The sequence below is a fragment of the Excalfactoria chinensis genome, chromosome 18 (assembly GCF_039878825.1).
Source record: "Excalfactoria chinensis isolate bCotChi1 chromosome 18, bCotChi1.hap2, whole genome shotgun sequence".
In the NCBI taxonomy this organism is placed as follows: domain Eukaryota; kingdom Metazoa; phylum Chordata; class Aves; order Galliformes; family Phasianidae; genus Excalfactoria; species Excalfactoria chinensis.
This window is the reverse complement of record NC_092842.1, coordinates 1,426,855-1,448,690: the sequence shown is the minus strand read 5'-3', so window position 1 is coordinate 1,448,690 and position 21,836 is coordinate 1,426,855. Positions and strand designations below refer to the sequence as shown.

The window sequence follows — 21,836 nt, the reverse complement described above, 5'->3', positions numbered from 1 at the left end:
CTGGATGTAATTTTTACGGATAACCTCTGCTGTTATTTCCTTCCCCACCCATCAGTAGGGCTGGATCCTCAGTCCAAGCAACACCAGCCTTAGGCTCCTTCAGGGCATCCTGTGCCTGCACCTCATCTCCCTCTGTGACAAACTTCCCTTTGACGTCTAATCTACATCTCCCCTCCTTTAGTTTAAAACCATTCCCCATCCCTACAGATACTTTGGATGCAACATTCCTATGTCGGAGGCTGAGACCATTTACTAGCAGAGAGATGGGCTGATCCATATCAATTGCCCTTGAGGCTGGGAACATTGGCTTAAGTTTGCCAGCAGGGATGGAACTTTAGTGTACCTCTGTATTCTACGTCCTTCTCCCACCTCTAGTTTGCTTAACAGCACTCAACTCTCCAGCTCTTCCAGACGCTCATTGCAGCTCAAGACCACAAGCCCTGGCTATACCCACACACCACCACACATGCTCACACACACACACAGAAAAGATTTGCACCTCAGCCCTGACCTCCTTCCAGCCCCGGGTCCTCCCGAGCGCAGGTCACGCAGCCAAGCCAGCAGCTGGGCATGGGTTGCACCAGGAGCCACCGAGCTCAGAGCAAGGAGCCAAAGCAGGTGGGAAGCATTGCTGGTGACCTGGATGCTCGGGGTGAGGGGGATGCGCTGCCCCACTTGTGCCACCTGAGCCCCTGATGATTTGCAATCCACTCACTGTTGTAGCTGCTGCCGCTGCTAGTCTCTGCCGGTGCCGTGCCTTGTTGAATCGGCCCTTCCGAGGCGGCCCTCCCTGACAGTGAATGGGAGGAGAAAAAAAAAGAGGGGGGAAAGGGAGGGGAGGGGAAAGGAGGAGACATGGGAGGACGAAAGATGGTCAGAAAAGGGAGAGGGAAGAATCTTTAACTGAACTTTGTCTGTCGCACCCTAAGAGCTCATCGGTCTCGAGGCACAGGGAGAGCGGTCCCTGCGTCCTCACTGCACTGTGTCCAAAGCTCCAGCTGGCCTGACAGCTAGGGTCGCACGTCGGAAGATAGGATCACCACACCCTGTTATGTCTTACTGCTTACAAGTAACAGGGGTCTTAGTCTCTTTGTCACGTCCGTTGGAAACCTTGGTTCAGAGCCCTGCCTTCTCTCGGTCAATGCATTTCTCTCCTGGCATCACCCTGCAGCCTATCCCCAGGCACAGCCACCTCTGCTCGGGGTAGGTGCCCCCATCGCACTGTGGGCCCCCAGGCAGTGCAGGGACCGACTGACCCCAAGGGCAGATCCCCATCCCAGAGTGATGTCACATAACTGCTCATCATCCACCTGCAACCTCAAAAAGGCCTGGTATAGGAAAAGGGACTCTTTAGCCCGACTTATTCCAAGTGCATGCAAGAGCGTGTTCCTCACACCCTTCTGGTTGCAGCAGAAAGCCATGTCAGCATACAGCAGGTGAATCTCTCGTGTTGCGGGAGGAAAAGCACACAGCAAAATGACCTACCGTCCAGAGGAGATTTCTCTTCCGCATTCTTGTCTTCCTCGGCCAGCATGACCTCCTCTGTAAGGAGAAAAACAGCCAGGCTCAACCTCAGATTTATCACATCCCCAGCCTAAAAACAGCCGAGCTGGGTGCAGCAGACCTCTGTCTCAGCTGCCATCAGCCTTATCCCGTTGTATTACCCAGTTACACCAAGCCTGTGGAGGAAGGATGGTTCACAGAACTGTTTTTGTTGCCCTGTGCCCTTCTTGCCACTGAACAGCAGTTTTTAGCTTGCTGCTGTAGAATTATATAAAGGTTTTCTAAAGGATGGCCTGAACCATACAAAATACTGTTCTGGAAGCTGACAAACTTCCTTCTATTATTAAAAATGAGAAATTCTTCCATGTTTGGCAGAGACGTCGTTTAGGATCTTACTAAGAGATCTGGCACTTCATCCCTACAAAACTTTACTCAAAACCCCATTTAAACCAGCCTAGATGGAAGGCTAACAACAAAAATAACAGCAAACCACAGCCGAACATCAAAGTGTGAAGCTAAAAGAGCTGTCTGGAGGAACACTGGAGGGATCAGCACTACCACACAGGTCTTATATAATCTCTTTATTAATCATCTGGGGGAGAGAGAGAATGAATGATACATTAATAAGACAGCAAACTGAGGCGGCTGGAAAGTAATATTAAGGATTTGGGGAGACAAAAAAAAAACCTAAGGAGGAGAATAAAACAAAATGCAAACTTTTCTGCTGGCTCAAGAACCTTCTCTCTCAAAGCTCAACATCAGAAGGTACTTCTGAAGCCTCGCATAGGGAAAAGCCGCAGTGCTGTTCTGGGGTTAATTATACAGAAAGAGTTAAACAGAATTAATGACAATTAATAACAAACACGGTTGCCTTAAAACAGAAACTCAATGCATTTGTTTCTTTCAGAGATCTCTGACTATGTAGGAAATAACTTATTCTTTCTCCTGCTGCTGAGCGACCTCATGTTTTGTGTGTTCCTGTAATAACCAGACGTGGCTCTTCTCTACCCTTTGGGCAGCAGCAGAGGAGCAATCCCAAGACTCTACATTGCCTTTGGGGCCTCTGAGCTGCACAAACATGGTGGTTTGCAACGTGTACTGGGACCTCCCTCCACAGACATTCCTCATCCAAGGCTCAGCTCTGCTGTCACTTTAAAATAACCCAAAACTCCATCTCATTGTCTCAAGCCTGACTCCTCCATTCCCATCCTCGACAGTCACTCCCATCTGCTTCACATCCACAGGGGAACTACAAGATCACAACCACCCCAGCGGGGCCTTATGAGGTTTCAAAACCTGCTAATAAGACAATTCAGCAGAAAGACATCACATTGTTACCGGGATTTTTTTTTAACCAGGGAGCATCCTTAGCAGACGCTCAGAAGTCGCACTGCCTTTAGTCATCACTGTAATAGAGACTGGCAGAAGATAATTAGGGAGCCTGAAAAACCTCCAAAGTACAGCTCCTCTACATTAAAGGAAATATTCAACAAAGACACTGTATTATATCAGCAACTTCTAGCCTCCAAACAAAGGCACTGGGCCTTCAGAGCAAGAAATGCCTCGCTCGGCTGTAAGATTCATTGCTGGTCATTAAGCACTGACAATGCTCAGCACATTGAAGGACTAGGGATCAAGGCAGGCATCTTGTACTGAAGAAGGGAACTGAATACAACCACTGAAGCCTTAAATTTGTTAAGTAGATAAAGCAAATAAAATGTATCCCTTAGCAAAAGGCCTTGTGCTTTCACTCTAATTATGGAACCTTAATTTGTCTTTCTAGCAACCATCCTTCTCTAGCAATCTCACACGTTGCTGCCACTTTTCATGGATGTAAAGTTAATTTCCCCAGCTGTATGCAGGGCTTGTTGCTCTGTTACTTCTACAGAAAGCTGAAACCTGAGGTTTGCAAAGTTTTGTTGTGTCAGGGAATGGCATGGCTTGATGGCGGTCACAAGCACTGGTTGATAGTTGGACCCAATGAACTTAGCCGTCTTTCCGACCTCCATCATTCCATGTTACAGAGAGCCAAAAGAGAGAACTGTGACCCGTTCCCAAAGCCTGCTTCCTGCAGGAGAAAAGAAATGCTCAGAATCAGTGCTGTGTGAAAGAGAAGGACTGGCAAATAATTAAAATGCAGAAGAGAGGCGACTTTCTGAACAGAAAGGCTTTGAGTCCCTGAGCAGTGTGTTTTCAAAATGATGCATGTCCTTGTAAGATAAGAGAAACACCTTCAAAAGAATATTTGCGGACCCATAAGCTCTTTACTCCATGCAGAGAACCCAGTTCTCTGCTCTCCGATAGAAAGGCAGTATGACAGCCTCAGAGCTGCTACAGGTTTGAAGAGTTTAACTGAAAAAGCAGTGGAGGCAAAATCATTTGCAAGGATTACATGGTTTGACTTCACCATGCTTTAATTCCTCTGAAAGGAAGAGACAAAAGAAAACACAAAACAAAGAGCTCAAGCAGCAACCCTGTCCTGACAAAGGTGGGGGCGGGTCAGTGCAAGGCTGCTGACCACCAGCAAGACTTCATTTGATATTGGTTGGACTGGAGAAGTGCAGTTTTATGAGCATGGTTCACCTATGCCTGGAGGAGAGGCATGGTGGGAAGCATTGCTCTGTGCACCTCTGTCAGCTCACTGCTGGCATTGGGAATCATAGAATTGTTCAGGTTGGAAAAGACCCTCAAGATCATCGAGTCCAACCTCAACCCAACCATACTACCCTAACTCTAACAACCCTCTGCTAAATCATGTCCCTGAGCACCACATCACTGGAAAATAAAAAGTACTCTTAGAAGAAAGGAAAGATGTACAGACAGTCATTCAAGGCCCAGGCTGCTAAGGAGTTTTGTTCTTACAACGTAAGTGTCAATTAAGATAACTCATTAGACCAAGTCAAGAACACGATCGAGTCACATAGCATTTAAGAACTAGAAAACAGACCTATTGTTTTCTTTGGGAGTACTAAACAGACTACAACCTCAGTATAAAAAGGAGTTAATAGTATCAACCTCCAAAGTTTATCAGAATCACCTGTTTAATGCAACACGTGCAGCAAGAGGTAATAAAATTTCATTCACTTTACAAATAAAGATGACTCTAAGAAACATGAAAGTGACTCAAAAGCGGTCCATAAATGATGAGCAGAATGCTAAATCAAAATCACTGTTGACAGCCAGGAGGTAGCATACAAATGAAGGAATATTTCAGTCATTCAAATACGCCCCTTTGGTACTAAATGAGTTACAGCCCTTGAGGTAAGAACCCGAGCATGACAGAGAACAAGGAAACCTCCCTTCCAGCTCCTGTAACTACTCAGTACCTGGAAACCGTTACAGAGCAAAGTCAACCAGATTAAGGCTCCCCTTAAGATGCTGGAACACAGCTACCCATGCTTCCTACCTTGCATCAAAAATAAATGAGGGAAAAAAAATGAACAAACAAAATGCTCAGAGATAGATACTATAAATATTAGAAGCCTGGAGAGCCTTCCATGGGAAGGGAGGAAACGAGCAGATTGGCTCTGCACGCTTTAAGGCAGAAAAAAATAAGGTGAAACAAGGTAGAAATGCAGCAGGAAAAAAGAGGAGTAATAAAAAGAAATGTACTCCTGTGCAGAAGGACAACACATCTAAAATTAAGGAAGAAAATATTTTTTCTTCATTCAAAACAACCATTAATGAGTGGAACTTTCAATCCTACAGTCACAGAATTAAGGGGAGATAAAGTGTGGTTGCTTAATTGAGGGCAGTTGCTGTTGAACAGGCACAGTGATAAAAGTCAATACAATAGGCACTCAGTTGTCAATGTGGATAGTGCTCTGGAGAATAATGGGTTCAAAGCCACCATACAGTTCAGAGCAGAGATAGAGCAGCAGCCCACAGCTTTGGCAAAACACCACATGCCAGTTCTGCCACTGGTTCATCAACTGGTGTCCAGCGAGTCACCATATAGTGCTGGGCCTCAGTTTCCCTGGTCACAGTGGGCAGGGATTAGGCTAACCTGCCTACAAAGGTGCCTGAAAATCTATTTGTGAAGCCACCACTACTTTTTCTCTCCATCGTTCTCTTTTAAAGGCATTTTCACTTCACTCCATTGTTTAAGCTTTGCAGAAATACAAGCGAGGAAGCAAAAGTTAATGACTCGCGCTGTGGTTATGTCAATATATGTCAGAAGGGTTATTGGTAATCTTTACATGCGCTTTTTTGTTGTTGTTAAATTCATATTTAGGTCTTCGTAAAAGTTGATCACTGCTTGCAATAAAGTGTAATGCTCAGTTATAATTGTTATAAAGCAATGTTAATGTGTGCTGGGCTAAGTTTAATGAAAGTGATCTTTGTTGCTCATAAAAATGACATTCCAGTGTATTTTGCCATCATAGCAATAGAGGCTTATGAAATAGCTGCAGTGGAAAGTAAATAAAATATAGATGACTCATGTAAGGCAATGGTTTTGCCACAGCGGAGACTTAGCACCATATTGCTTTTTGTATTGTACTGCTTTAAGACAATTAATGCCTTAATGTTTTGCTCTCAGCAATAAAGTTGGACCAAGCTCTTTATTTGTGCTTAGCCAACCTGGGATCATCCGCCATAACTTCAGTGCAACTGCTCAGAAACAATCCCAACAAAACCAGTAAGCGTTGGCCAGGCCTTGCCCAGTCTCGGAAAGCCAGGAGCACCAAGAGCAGATCCTTGCCATCATCAGACTGTACACATCACACACCTTAGTGAACCAACATCAGCTGTCTCCACTTACCTGCTTTGAAGATCCACTCCAAATACCCATTTAGCTCCCGTTCTATTTGCTGTTGCCTACGGAGTTTCAGGAAAGCTCGACGGTTTTCTACCCTCTCTCGTTCTTTGGCAAATTCACTGCAGAGAGAGAAGATGAGAAAGCGCATGACACAATTCCAGGAAAAACACACAGCTCTTCCTTCGTTTTTGTGGAATAACTTCACAAAGACTGAAGTCAGCAGCAGCAAGAGGAAACCATAGCACATTGCGCATCAATATCCAACAAGCTACCACTTTGATCCCATTGGAAGCAGAATATTTGTCATAGAGGCACCAGCAATCTTTGAATTTCGAAGAGATCTGCTCTTCCCAGTTAGCTTTCCCAGGCTTAAGCCAGCTTTGACAAACACAAGTCCAACAACAGTTGTAGGTGAGGTTGGGTAGTTCAGAGTAAGGAGCAATACCCCAGATGCTCTGGGTCGAGAGTAACTACGATCTAGCTTTGCTAAAGTAATACGGAAAGTACCATTATGAAATGCATTAATAAAAGCACGCTTCCAATGCATTCATCATCACTCCAGAACTGAAATATTCCCCATCTGCAGCAAATGGAAAAACCTCAGAACTTCTTTATGAGAGATTTTCAGCACAATTTCTGAGTGATTCCAAAGAAAAAGGGAACAAATTATAAGAGTGGCGTATTTCATCCAGAAATACTTAAGCTGAAGGTTTTCTGCCTGTTCCAATGGAAGCTTGGAAACCCCCATAGGAATGTTTCATAGCAGTAAATAAACCTACTTTTTTATCCAGCAATAATTGCTACTTATGACACTGACTTTAAAAATGAAAAAAATCACCCACATTTTTTTTGGAAATCCTAGCAGAAAATAGGCTGCCTCCTGCCCAGCTTTACATCCAGGGCATTCAATATAGCAGCTAATTCTAGAATGAAGAATATTAAATAACATTCCTGCATTCTTGTCCTTCACTTTTAACAGCTACCGTATGCCCCAAGACATCCCCCAAAACATTCCTCTTTCAGTGCTGCCTGGAGAGGCGTTAGGAGGTGGAGAGCTGGAAAGGTTGGCACTCCCACACAGAGCACAGCATCAGGAGACACTGCTTAGGATGAAGATGAGATCTGCCTGGATAGATGACTACAGTGCATTTTAGTTAAAACATGACAGCTGCGAATAACTGATCCTACAGAGACAGCCGGAGTAGACATCAACGGAAGGGCATTCATCATGGAAACCATATGCCATACCAGTCAAGCTCAATGTGTCACATTTTTCTTCTCAAGAATGGTCGGTGCTTAAAGTCACCAGGAAAATGAATGATTGTTACTTGTCACATCGGTGGGAGGAAGAGTGAAATAAATCACGGTGTAAATATGTACTAGAATGGCCGCTTCAGGGAAACTTGAGAGTTTCCCAGTCATAAGAGAGACAAGGTCAACTCATGAGTAACCACTGGGGTCTATAAAATATTATATTCCAATGACATTCTTACAATGAATTTATCCATGCCATTCTTAAGCGAAAAACACTGTCATGCCAATCGAAAATGAAAACAAACAGAAACCCTGATCATCTACATCCTCTGTTCAGTTTTCCCGTACAGCAGCTGAGATGGAGCACTGTGCAACAGGCTGCCTGGTCTTGGCTTTTGTGGCACCCACCCAGGCTTGCTGCAAGACTAATCACATCATTCAACATCTGTAATTCATGCTTTCCCAGTAGAAAGAAGACAGAAAAGCTTCCCACTCAAAAGAGAAAGGTAAAGAGAGACGATGCAGCATTACTGTCATTGCTGGCTCTAACAGTGGTGGTGATTAGCGATTCACGATAATGACTTAGGTAATTAGCTCCTCATTCAGAACAGTTACCACTGAGCTACACATGATCTCATGAAAACTCATCTCTTATTCTGAGAGAAAAAGCCTTCCTCTACTGAATCTAAAGCACTGTTCAGAGAAAGCAAAAAGAAGCACAGATCTCAGGAGAACTTCAACACGAATTCCCAGAAAGGAGTTTAAAAAGCCTCCGGAATTTTATGTCTAGAACAACAAAAGAAAAAACGACCTGTGAGTTTAAGAACCAGCTTCATCTCCAGTCCAAGTATTTCAAAGGAATGAGCAAAACGGGCACGGGGGGACACGAGCCCATCAACACCAACAGAGAAATTCAAATGGGTGAGCTGCTAGCTAAGGAACCAGCCAGGCTTACAGATGTTTGACTGCCTGAGTCACTCACCGGCCAAAGTGAATTCTCCAGGTGGAGAAAGAGAATTGGCCAAGACAGAAGGCTTAATTTGTGAGCTCTGTTGCTTGAACATGGAACAGTGCCCGAGAACAGACTTGTTATTTGACAGCAGCCTGTTAAACAGCCCACATCACTCAGGAGCAATGAGGGACAGACTGGAGACAGCTGATGGAATACACCAACTCCTCCGGCTACTTGACATGCAAGTTGGAGGAGCATTGCTGTAGGAGACACAAGCCAGAGGAGCAGCAGTTGCACAAACTCACTTGTTTTGTGCCGCTCAAGGTCTATCTGGATGGGGAGAGACCATGCAAAGAACCACTCCACAGGGTTTTAAGGGTGGATGCCTACTTCCTACCATTTGTTCTCGTTAATCAACTGTGGGACAGAACTTCAGTTAGTTCTTAGTTCCATTCTCAGGTCTTTCTGGTTGGACTTGACGATCTCAGTGGCCTTTCCAGCCTTGATGATTCTATGATTCTGCTGCTTAGGTGAAGCTCGTTATGACAGCATGGTGGGCAGAGCCCTGCTGAGCCCCCTCCTCGTGCTCCTGCCATCCTGCAGCGCTGCAAGGCTCATGTGATTGAATTCCCTGACTCACTCACACAATCCCCTTTCAGCTTGCTTCCAAGCAGGGCCTGATCTGGTTAAAAATCCCAGCATTTCATTCACTAACCATATCAGCACCCAAGTGCCTACAGAAAAGCAGATTCTCGCTCCAGGGAAAGAATTTGTTCTGCAGGTTCATATCTCTGTCTTTTGTCTTTCTGAAGAACAGTAAATCCTTTATAAGGGGAAGTCTCTGCTGGATGCAGGGGAAAAAAAAACAACACAACAGCAAAGGACACAAAGCCTTGGCAGTGCTAAACATTCATCTTAACTTCTGCAAACCTGTACTTTGAGAGACAAAGACACAGAGGGAGGAAGAAAGGGAGCGTGTGGAGAGCCAGCAGGAAAGATGGACAGTGGGAGTGTATCGTTCATGGCAGCATACAGGAGGTCAGGAGCCAGGGGAGAGGATAGGGGAAGAAGAGAGTTCAGAATGGGTAGAACTGAGGTTTCTTAGTGCTGAAGACAATAAAATTGTATGGGCCTTCACGTGCCCCACACTGTCCCATCAGCTGCATGAAATCCCACATACACCCAGTGTTACCTGTTCCTATTTCACCTGGGGCTACAACCAATGAAGATAACCTTGGGAATGTTTGGAGGGGGAACGTCTGTCACCCCCCAGCATACAGACCCACCTGACTGAACTGGTTCATCCACCCTAACATCCCCCACTTAGGGATAATGACTGGCTCAATCAATCCTGCATGGCCAGAGCTGCTCTTAAGAGGAGGACAAAATATCCTCCCTCAACCAGCTGATAAAGGATGAAAGTATCACGGTGAGATTGATCTCTCAGCACCGAGCTAGGCTTCACAGCCACTTTTATCATTGAACACAGAGGAAAATGCTTCAATTGCAAGCCAGGTATGGGATACATCTTGTATCTCTAGAAAGACAGTGCAGAGGTGAAGCCTTCAATACATCTTCCTTTTGTCATTACATCCAGCTTATGCTGGTTTCATTTGGATTCCACCTATCCTGATTTGAAATGCTATGAATGCAAAAGTTGGGCAAACCCAGCCCCAGTAAAGCAACAGTGGGAATATAAGGGTTTGAATATAAGGGTTTGGTGCTTAATGATGAAGCTGTATCCTGTAAAATAGAGACATAAAATATCCTGAGCTGGAAGGGACCCCCAAATGACCAGTAAGGTCATCTAGTCCAACCATCAACCCATTTGTCCTGTCGTTCTCATCCCTTTTAAACACAGGTAGGTGGAAGAAAAAACTACGAGAAAGCAGGCAGTTTCCTATCTTTTAAGGACAGCTCTTCCACTGTAAATAGTTAACAGCAGCCAGAGTCAGATCACAGCAGGTAACAGCAGACTTGGAATCAAATTTTCAGGGAAAGTGAATGATTGTTTCTGTAATGAGGGAGAAGGAGGACAGAAGAACACTTTGCCATTATGACAAATTAATCAGCCTCATTCCCCTCCAGCCTCTGCACATCTTGCGGGCTGAAGTTTTACGATCTCAGGCTGGCAAAATTCCTCAGGCTGGGAAAACATGTCACGAAACCCAGCAGAGCAAGTCATCAGGACAGCCAGTTCAACAAGGGCCAAACAGGGCTGTGTTTCTTCCCCTCAGCAACCCCAGGCACTGCTGTCAGATATGGAAGCAGATGTCCCTGAGGGAGACCTGAAAACAGGACAACTTTCAAACCGAATGCCCCCAGATCATCATCTCACATTGCAGACTGCTCAGAACAGTGGGCAGCAGGGAAGAAAAGCACCATTTACCTGACCCTCATTTCACCTGCAAGGTGCCTGCACGGTCTGTAGCCGTGTCCCTTGCCGGGCTCCTGCTGTTACAAAGATGCTACAACCATAGAAAACATCTCCCTGCCGTTCTTACAGCAGGTGGTCCCACACAGCACGAGGCCAATGTTGCATACTACAGGTCAGAGCAGGTCTGAACAACATGAAGCCAATACTTCAGCAAGGCAGATGCAAACCGGCAAAGCGTGCCGCTCCACACTTTGGTCATGGCAGCCAGATGAGTAAACCTCAGGAAAGATCATCACACTTTATTGGCCGCTCTGGAAACACCTCAGGCTTCACCATAAATATTTGAGGACGTGACAAGCAGCATTTTTCACACTCAAAAGGCACAGACTGTATTCCAACACATCATCCCCAGCAGGATGTGCCCTCTCTGGACGCTGCTCCCACTGTCTCATCACCCACATCACTCCCCACTGCTGTGGGGAAACGGTGCCAGAAAGCAAACTCAGACTTGCAATAAGTCGAACTGTCTCCATTGCAGCACCCCATGACAACATTTATCCTCTTTGCACAGTGTAATCCAAAACGTCAATAACAGTAACAAATGCATTGTCCAGAATCATTCAGCTCATTGCCAGGTAAAATTAATGTCCAAGGCAACGCCCAAGCAGTGGGAAACTCCGTAATTCCTTCAGCCCATGGCTGGGCTGAGAGGGGAACAGCACGAGAACAAGCAAAACAGCTTTTCAAGTCACTGCAAAGAAAGGGAAACCACTGAGAACATTATGGTGCTTATGGAGATGAGTGGGAAGAGCCACCAGATGCCTACTAGCATCCTGATAGTAAGAAATCAATGCAAAGGCATCCAAGTGAATGAGCATTGGTCAGGACTTCCCTACTTCAAGGGAGATTTTATTCTCTCCTCACTGGAAACCACAGAGCCACACACAGACCAAGTCCAACCCCAGCCCATCCCCCACTATGCCCACTGACCACATCCCTCAGTGCCACACAGCCATGGCTCTGGAACACCTCCAGGGATGGTGATCCCATTACATGCCCCACACAGCCCCAGCCTTTCCATAGATCAGCCACAGCATTCATCAAATGCTGCTCCAGAAAAAGTTAACCTCGTTTCTCCTGCTCCATTGATTTCCTCAGGGCAGTTGTGTTCTATCAGTTCACAGAGAGATCAAACAAGCACCAGAGAGTGAAAACAGAAAGCAGGGGGAATACACAGTGAGAAGGACAGAGGAATGGTCCCAACAAGGAACACAAAGCTGTGTTACCTCTACAACACTACAAGCAAGATGCTGTGCTCCTGCTGGTGAGCCCCACATCTTTTGTAAGCAAGACGGAAGGATTGTAGGAGTTGCTTGAGCTGCAGTTCACTTGTATGCATACGTGACAATCACAAAACACTGGGAAAACTACATCTTTCCATGCCCATAGGTTGAGAAAAGCACACTCATGCTCATAACCCAGAACCTGGCCAGGGGAGGAAATAGCTCCCAATTTCACAAGGCAGATATCTATCTTAAGGACTGTGGTGGGCAGGCAAGGCACATTATCCACCTCAACACATGTTGTGAAGATAAAGGAGAACCCAGCACTCCTATCACACCATCAGAAAAATAATGTTCCCAAGAACTCTGCACCCCATATTGTAGGACCATTGGCGATATCTCAATATTTGGTGGTACAAAGAAAGCCAAGCTGTGCCAGCATTAGTTACAGAGCTTTAGTTAGGGATAGGAAAGGAATAGAAGGCAGAGAGAGCACCTTTTAGGGAGGGTGCTTAAATATGAGCTGATGACAAGAGCACCAGCAGGGCTTTGATCAGCATGCTGGAGGAGGACACTCTGTACAGCAGGAAGAGTCTCATTTAATCTGAATGATAACATCCACATGCTTTTAATTACCTCTTTAGCCATGTACTCAGAGGATTCTGACATTTCATCTGTGGCCTGAGATTTGGGGTTATTTTTATACCAAGTTTTCACTAAGACTTACATATTTCTCATCTCCCTGCCACTTCCCTGTCTTTGCATTTATTATAATTCCAGTAGCAGCAGCAGAGGGGAAAGGTTGTTTGCTCTTTACTTTCAAACAGGTATCATCTCTCCTGTTACATTTGCATTGCAAATGCTGCCATATTTTGCTAGCAGAGGAGGCTCAGGATCCCAAGCAGGCCAATCTATCTCCACCACTCAAACAGATAAACCCAGGAGCTAAGCCAAACTTATGAGGTGGTATCTACTCATTGCTGACCTGGACTCATAATCAACTACAGAAAGGCAGAAAACTCCATTAAGAGTTATGCAAAGACTCTGTTTAATCTATCTTCAGTAGGAAGCTCAATAACTTTGTTGTCATTTCAGCTTATTCATACTGCCATACCTACTTCAGCCTGTGCAACCACTGATCTAATCTTGACTTGGCCATTGTTCACCTATGATTGTTGCCTGGGCACATTACGTCCCCTCTTTCCACCCCACTGCTCCCTTTGTAAAGGGCAGAGAAGGAAGAGGGCAGAGCACTGTGCCTTCCAAAGGCTGTGAGGTGAAAATAAACAGCAAGAGAGCAAATGCTGAGATCACCTGGACTGTGGGCGCTCTGTAGAAGCCCTAACCCTAAATTAACCTTCTTTTATGGAAAGAAGGTGGGACACTACTGAGGGTCCCCACTGCAGGAGCCACCAACTGACGCTGTTGCTGTAATGAGGCCTGATTTACACCCTTAAGTGAAACTCTACCTTGTGAACGTCAACACGCATTTACCAACAGCCCCTTCTTTGTAGCAATCCATCAACCATCAAAACCAGAGAGACTTGTGCGAAGAATGACCTCCAGCTAAAATGCATTGCTCTCTAAAGTGCTGTCTGGGGTTTCCTGTTAGTAAATACGACAACAGCCTGTGCCTTCAGAAGGTCTTTTTGTTTCTACAGCGTCTCCTCCTCTCTGGGCCATTCCAGTACAAACAGGTTTCCTTCATTGCTCAATAGCTGCAAGCCCACCAGGAGCCTGCTGAGCAATGTGGTCAACACCTGTGCTGCATGGTTTATTTTCTTCAGCCTCTCCCCAGGAATTATTCCACCCAAGGACATCGAACCATGATACAGAATAGAATTTAGAAGCTTCCCTCTGTGAAGAAAATATCATTATCCTTACAACTAGCAAAGGGAACCCAGACACGCACAACTGCCTCCTTGCTTTTTATCCCTTTCATACACATTTGTATACTATTCATATCTTGCCCCAAGCAACAAGAGGCTTTCAGAAGAGCCAGTCCGAGGTCCCCATCCTTCAGTCACCAAACACTCCTGAATCGGATGAAGGAACAAAAGCCTGCAGGCTCTCAGGCTTTGTTTTAAAACACAAGCATCCATTTCAACCCATGTGGGCTGACCCCACCGTGGAACAGAAAAGATGAACTACCTAATGGACCACACTCAGCCCTGCCTCTGGTTCTTGCTTTAAATCATATGACAAATACAACCACTAAGCTCTCCTTTGCAGAGCATCTGATATGATAGGATGTCTGAGGAAATGCTTTGATTCAATGGCTTTCACTGATCACGGCCACTGTTGCTGGACCAAAGAATCAACGTGTTGGACCACTTGGCCTTCTCTTGCTCTTGTCTTGTTCAATAGCACATATACCCTCATCCTCAAACAGAACTGCCCTGCTGCTTCCTACTCCTCACCTCTTCTCATGCACTGAGGATCCCTAAAAAAATACTAAGTTTAAGCAGGAATCTTTTCTTTGGAAAACAGTTTTCTTTCTCTAGTAACTTAAAGAGCAAATGTGCAGCACCAAAAGGCATTGATCAGTCAACAGCATTAACTCTTTTCTCTTCCTCAGCTGCCAAGAGACAGGAATAAATCTAGGTCTTTACAGATCTGCATAATTGAGATCACCTGGACGAGCAAAGAAGAAATTGTGAGCAAAATGAGGTGCCACAGTCTAAGAGCTCACAAATCATTAAGATGAGTCAAATTGTTAAATGCAGATCAAACTTCCACAGACGCTGGGGGCGTTCCAGCTGGGCTTCAAACCTGGCAGCCTGATCTCCACAATGGCCCAAACCCAACATTCGTGGCCAGCAAATGCCGAATCCTTGGCTGACCCCTGGAGTTGGAGTATCAAGAGACCAGGATGTTCCTAAAATCCAGACACTGCCTTAAACTGATAGAGTTTATTAAACAAAAATTGAACTGATATCTTTTAATTAGCTTTTGTTTCAGCTTCTTATTTCACCATGCTGCACAGTTAGACCAAATGCAACGTGAACGCTTGATTTTTCATGGCAGCACAAGGGTAAGCAATGGCAGAACAGGCCCAAGATCGTAATTAGCGGGGGATCACTTAACACATCTGGATTCAGAATCATAGAATCATATCATGGAATCACAGAATGGCCTGGGCTGCAAAGGCCCACAGTGCTCAACCAGCTCCAACCCCCTGCTGTGTGCAGGGTCACCAACCAGCAGCCCAGGCTGCCCAGAGCCACATCCAGCCTGGCCTTGAATGCCTGCAGGGATGGGGCATCCACAGCCTCCTTGGGCAACCTGTTCAGTGCGTCACCACCCTCTAGGTGAAAAACTTCCTCCTAAGATCCAACCTAAACCTGCCCTGTCTCAGTTTATCACCTCAACAAAGAACTTCTTGCCAGCTCATCCAGTGACCTGTGGTTCGGTTCTATAGTGTCACAAAAACTGTCCACAACAAGTGAAGGGCAGGGTACGAAATGTGCAGACGGGGACAGAGTACAGCGTGATGGATCACTCATCTTCTCTTTTTCATCTACATCCTCTCCAGAGTGCTAAAACAAATATGATGTTCCCTTTGGTATCCAGGTAGAGACAAAGAAGTCATTAGTGTCTTACCCTGATAGGACACCCAGCACCAAGTTGAGCATGAAGAAAGAGCCGATGATGATGAGAGGGATGAAGTAAAGCCAGTTCCAGGTATTTCCTGCAGCATCATTTGTCTGGAAAGCAAGAGAAGAGAAGAGAGACAAATATTAATGAGCCTCAGAAACAAAATACCACAAAGTGCAGAGCAGGGGTTACAGGTGATTCCTTTCAGATTTCCTTGGGGATGTCTACCACTGATACATCGGTCAGCTCTGTCAACCAGCTGAAATGCCAACAGGTGAACAATGAACCACTGCCTGCACCACAATTTACTGTCAGCTCCAGCTCAAGGGTTCATCTCTAACTCTGGAAGGGGCCAAAATTGATCATGGCAAGTTTTAGCACCCTAACCCTGTTCACCTTCTGCAGCATCCTCATCCATACCCCCCATTCTGTGTTCCCTCATGCTGAGCATCAGTGCATTATCACCATCTGGAGCATGGGAAGGAACCACAGCCTTCCACTAAACTGGGCTGCACAGCACTGTGCCCAGGGTCTGCACACATGGAGCAGAAGAAGTCTGCAACAAAACGAGGCATCTTCAGAGCAACTGCAATGCTACAGCTGCTTGCTCAGCACCTCGGAATTGTCATCAAAGCTCAGCCTGAAGCTCCCTGAGTAAGCAGCAGCTCAGATTAGGGGGAGGGAAGGGTGGTTTGGGTTTGTGACAGTTTCTGCATTCACGGAGCACAAGGGAGCTCTTTAAGGAGCTGCTGAAAAGTAAAATGCCACACGACTGCATACTGAGAAAAACACCAATTCTGCTCCTGTGAGTGAAAAATGCAGCAGTCTGAGAATGTCAGGTGTGAGGGAGGGAGAAGGGGGAGGAATACAGAGACCCAAATACATTCCTGCTGCTCCTGCCTCCTCCTGCAGTGGGCACAGAATAGCATGACCTACCCATCCAACCAGATTAGATGCAGCCAGGACTATTCCAGCTGTGTGTGCACAATGCCATCTCAAAATGTCTTTGCATAAGTAGAGTGCACCCATGACACGGGGGACCAATGCTCATAACACCGATGCAACTCAATACCTTCTGAGTTGTTTCTAACACGGCGCACAAATCCCTCCTCAAGGAATCTTTTCCAGGTCAAATGAATGACAAGCCTTTCTCCAAGCAGCCAACATCTTCAGAAATACCCATGTGAGTTGGTCAGCAGCTCACCCAAGAGGAGAAGGAACTAACCTAGCCAGCCACCCACCAGCCCTGCCAAAAGCAAAACCACTATGAGACAGAAACGAAGAAAAACAGGCTGGAAAAAATGAGAGCAGAAAGGCAGGAAAACTCTGTTCAGCCTGTTGTCCCCTTACAAGGATTTTAATGCCTTTTCCAGTAGTTGTCATCACACTCCAGCCTCCATTCTCATTTTGCTGACCGTGGTGGCATCCTTCATGCCACCCATTGCACAGTAAGGCTGGGAGCTGCCATCAGCCAGGCAAAAGGGGCTGAAACCAAAAAGGAAGAGCTGAAAGAAGGGAACAGATGGGTGAAGAAAAACCACATAAACATGCAAAGAGAGTGCAGCAGGTTCACTGCTGCCAAATGATCGTTTATCATTTATTTATTCATTTGAAGCCCAAACTTGGCGACAGATCCACAATTCCATGCCACGATCAAAGCCCTTAAAATGAAATGTGCTGAAATATGACTAATTAACCACCCTCCTCTGAGCTCCTGCTAGATTGCCTTGATGCTCAGGGCAGGGCAGAGCTTTGCTCTGTCACTTCTCTCTCACATAAGGACTCAAGGCAACCCAGAGGACAAAGCATCAGCAAACAGGTGAGCAGAAATCTCCTCCCATGAAGGCAGAGCCTTCACAGAAGTCTTTCTCCGAGCTGCTAAACATATTTGAACCCAAGCAGGGTTTATGGCAGCAGCTCTGCCACAATGAGATGCTTCATTGCATCAAACCTGGGAGCTGACAGGAAAGCCACTCTCCTCTCCTCCAGGAAAGTCCTGCAGGCACCTCCTTGCACACAGCAGCCGGGCCTTGGGCTGTGGCCCAGCTCCAGACTTGCTCATTAAGCAGAATGAGCCAAAAGACAAAATCAATTTCAATGTTCCAGCTGACATATTCCGCCCGAGTAACGCCTGGCTGACGGTCAGTGCCACTTGATCCTAACTGCCAGCCTAACCCAACAGGGAAGAAGTTGAAACAAAGTACTTGTAATGATGTGCCACAGTTACATCAGGATGAAGCACCAGCTTGCAGGAGGGCTCCCTTGTTCCTCACCCTCTGCATTCACCAGCAGCATCTCAATAGTGCCCAAAGCAAAGTGAAGCCTTGCTGCAGCAGTGCCCCGGGCACTTGCATGAATAGCTCATGTCCATTAAGCTCCCAAGGGAGATGTGCTGCATAGTGGGATACTGAGGTACAGGAAGGCTGAGACAATAAGGGTCATGGTAGAAACAGGGACACAGAGATCTGTTCCTCAGGCACCTGAACAGTCCAGCTGCTTGAGTGCTCTTATTAATGAGCCCAGCAGCCACAGCCTCCTATGCCCAACCTCTGCTCATCTGCAAGCTGCTTCTCACCTACCATGAGCAGCCAAATAGCCTCTTCACAGATGTTTCCCATCTTTCACCTCTGTTTTCTACACGTCTGACCTAAATCCACCCCTGCACTTCTTTAGGCTTTTCCATGTGATTCTGCTGCATTGGTCACCCCAGAGCCCACTGCTCAACTGGAGAGCCCAGGTCACAGCTGGGTGCCAAAGGATAACCTCAGTGTTAATCAGGGAGCTATCTTCTCCCTGTCATGCAGCACCAACCAGACTGACAGCATCCTCAAGCAGCCACCCTATGGCCACCTCCCAGCAGAGATGAGCGGATGAATATTGTCATCTGTAACAAATGCAGGAGCTAAAAGGTTTCTGTCATGCGGGGAGATTAATGCCCTGAGCTCCCAATAAAGCCAAGAGAACAGAGTGTACTCCAGCCAAGCACGAGGTGCTTCCCACAGCCAGGCCTCATGCAACCTGCCTGAGAGCAGGGGAAGGCCAGCACTAATGCAGACAGTTGGGCCATTGCCTCAATATGCCAACAAGATGGCAGCTGTGTCTAACTATTACTTCATTTACAGGTATGTTTTGAAATAATCACCACTGCTTGCAACAGGCTGTTGAGAGCAGAAATGCACTTCTATTACATTTTGCCTTTGTTTTTGCAGTCCTGGCCATATTCCTGCCTCCACACAGAGGCAAAGATGTCTCTGGAGCTCCTTGCCATTGCAGCAGCTCTAGCCCAGCCAACCCCATTCCATCCCCATGCACTGGGACTCCTCCAGCCAATAGATGCCAGCAGTCTTGCTCAGCCATCACTTTCCCACCCCATCCCAAGATGATTTTCAAGAAAAGAATGGATGTAGCACTGAGGAACGTGGTGTAGTAAGCATGGTGGGGATGGGGATGAGGTGATAGTTGGACTAGATTTATCTTAGTGGTATTTTCCAACCACTGCTTCTCATCCTATGACTGTTAACTGGGAGCAGAGGTCGAACCCACCTTGTCACAACCTCCCTTCATGCAGTTGGAGAAAGCAATAATGTCTCCTCTGAGCCTCCTCATCTCCAGACTGACCCATCCCAGTTCCTTCAGCTGTTCCCTATAAGCTTGTGCTCCAGACCCTTCACAGCTTCACTGTCCTTCTCTGGGTGTGCTCCAGAGTTTGCATCAGTGATAGGTTCCTTGTTCTGGAATCCCACCATGATGTACAAACATGATGTGAAATCTGGTTTACGTGCAGCCTTGGGAACAGGGGAGCTCCTGCCTCTGTTCAGCAGATGGCAAACCTGAGGCTTCAGGAGATTTACAGACAGAAAATTAGAGCAAGTCAAACAAAGAACCATCCCCCAAATCCTAACCCCCCTCTTCTCTCTAAGCAGACAGCACAGCTGCCCACACGTTCCCACACTCCTCCAGCTACGTTACAGAACACATCTATATTCTGAAACACAGGACTTAAATCTGTATTTCACGTAGGAGGTGACTGGGGGGATTCCCACACACCTGGGCACGTGTGTCACCTACCAACAGCCAGCAGAGTGAACACTGAAGCCACGGTCTGGGTGAATCTCAGAGCTGAGGGATGTGCAGCCTGCAGCTGGTGCAAGCAAAGGAGCTGCCACCACCCCGCACTGCCCCTTTTAAATACCACTAGAAGAGGAAAATCTCTCCCTTTTCCAAACAAGGACCCATTCTGCTGCTTACACCTTTCCTCTCTCAGCCACTTTAGAAAGGAACTGCAACCTGGAGGCAATTTTCTCATCTCTCCAAGGAAGACACTCCTTGTCCATCTCTCAGCACACTCCGTTGATGTGAATGACAAGCAATTAATGGACCAGCATACAAACCTTTGGATAAGTTTCCAAAGCAGGTTTCAATAAAGAAGAGATCTAATTTGACAGATACAGCCCAAGCTGAAACAGACCTCAGCTCCCTACTATGATTTTAATCAAAATGTGAAGTACATCTAGAGTTCACTCACTTTAATTCAGCCAATGGCAGACCCTGGCTTATTTGGGGCAATTAAAGTGCAATCTTCCCTTAGATAAGTGCTTTTGCTTTGGGGGAATCTCTGGGCTGTCTCTGAGAGATGAACTTTATTTACCTTTCATCTGATTTCTCACAGTTCTTTCCTGTTAATTAGCAACACCATTCGTGTTTGATTCATTTCTGCCTGTTCCTATCTTAGGATTAGGCAAACATGGAAGTTACCAGGCACAAAGCAAAACCACAGCAATGAAAAACACGCACAATAAGCACACGGAGCCCTGCTCTATCCAGCACATCTTCTCCACGCACCAAGTCCCTCCTGCTGAGCTCTTTTTATCAGAGAAAGACCTTGCACAAGACACTATAAGGGCAACAAACACTAGTTTGCTGAGAAGGCCATTCTCAGCTCAGCCTGTGGAATTAATGACTGATCTACCCACAAAATCATCACAGACTCAAATGAACACCTCAGAAATAAGGGTTGTCACCCAGAATCACCACCACATCCTGCAAAGGGGAAGCATATCCTTGGGTTTACAGCATGAGAAATGAGGTCACAGGCAGGTAAGAGGAGCGCTGCTCCCAGATTTCCCAATAGACCACTACGAGAAACAGTGAGATAAGTCCTGTTCTCTCAAGTTCTGACCCCACATCCTGGTTTATCATATGAAATATTAGAATCTGCAAAATTGCTGCATTCAATTATTTTGAGGTGGTTTTTTGGTTTTTTTTGTTTTTTTCCTTTTTTGTCAATCACAGCTTAAATAAAAACCTTGGCACAAAGTCAGTCCAATAACTTTGGTTACTGACTTTCAGATGTTACAGTCCATTTGCAATGAGCATCTGGTATTGAGCTCTGCAGGAACACGACAGCCAGGGATGGGGAACTGCTGGCGACTGACCCTTCCAAGCAAAATTAAATTGGCAGAGAGATGCACGTCCAATTGATGCTCAGGGGTTGTACGACCCACAGGAAGCAGATGACAGAGCACCTGCCTGGTGTGCTTGTCTGTGTGAAGGAGAAAAGTAGGATGGGTTGGTTAATGGCATCAGGGGTCAGCCCAAATGGTGGATTTCAATGGTCCCCCTTGAGCATCCTTCCATTGTCTTGTCATTCTGTCTGCTTACACATGCTCTAAGGCTAACTCCTGAGCTGCAGGTCTTCACACATGTCACGGGAAGGACAAGATCTCAGGAACCCCAGAGGTCCACCCAAGGTCCAACTAACAGCAAATGATCACACAATCCCCTCCTAGGATATGCTAGCCACAGACAAGCGTGTTCTAAGTACAGTTGTTGCATGCAGTAATAACATTAATTCAACCAAATTAAAACAGAAGCCCAAATCTTTTCCCCTTGCTTCTTCCCTCTTCCAGCCTTATGCTTTCCAAAGAAGCACAGAGCTGGTGAGATGGGAAAAGCAGAAGTGCTGATGTTTTATGCCTTGATCTGCAGGTTTACGGCTCCAACAAATCAATACGTAAATATGCTAACAGGACTTCTCGATAAAAAATTCATTCTGTGCCCTGATAGCGTGGACTCACTCAGCTGCTCTATTCATGAGTGTGCCCGGTGCTG

At 46.1% G+C, this 21,836-nt stretch overlaps 1 protein-coding gene across 2 annotated transcripts in view; it reads right to left on the bottom strand.

Annotated features, from left to right (window-relative positions):
- CACNA1B (calcium voltage-gated channel subunit alpha1 B) overlaps window positions 1–21,836 on the bottom strand; it is a 199,015-nt gene that overhangs the window by 92,040 nt on the left and 85,139 nt on the right. For both annotated transcript variants that reach the window (XM_072352738.1, XM_072352737.1), the window contains exons 7-10: window positions 15,732–15,835; window positions 6,266–6,381; window positions 1,486–1,542; window positions 716–790 (exon numbers count right to left, since the gene is read on the bottom strand). In XM_072352738.1, the coding sequence (XP_072208839.1) occupies window positions 716–790; window positions 1,486–1,542; window positions 6,266–6,381; window positions 15,732–15,835 (352 nt within the window). The remainder of the gene's footprint in view (window positions 1–715; window positions 791–1,485; window positions 1,543–6,265; window positions 6,382–15,731; window positions 15,836–21,836) is intronic.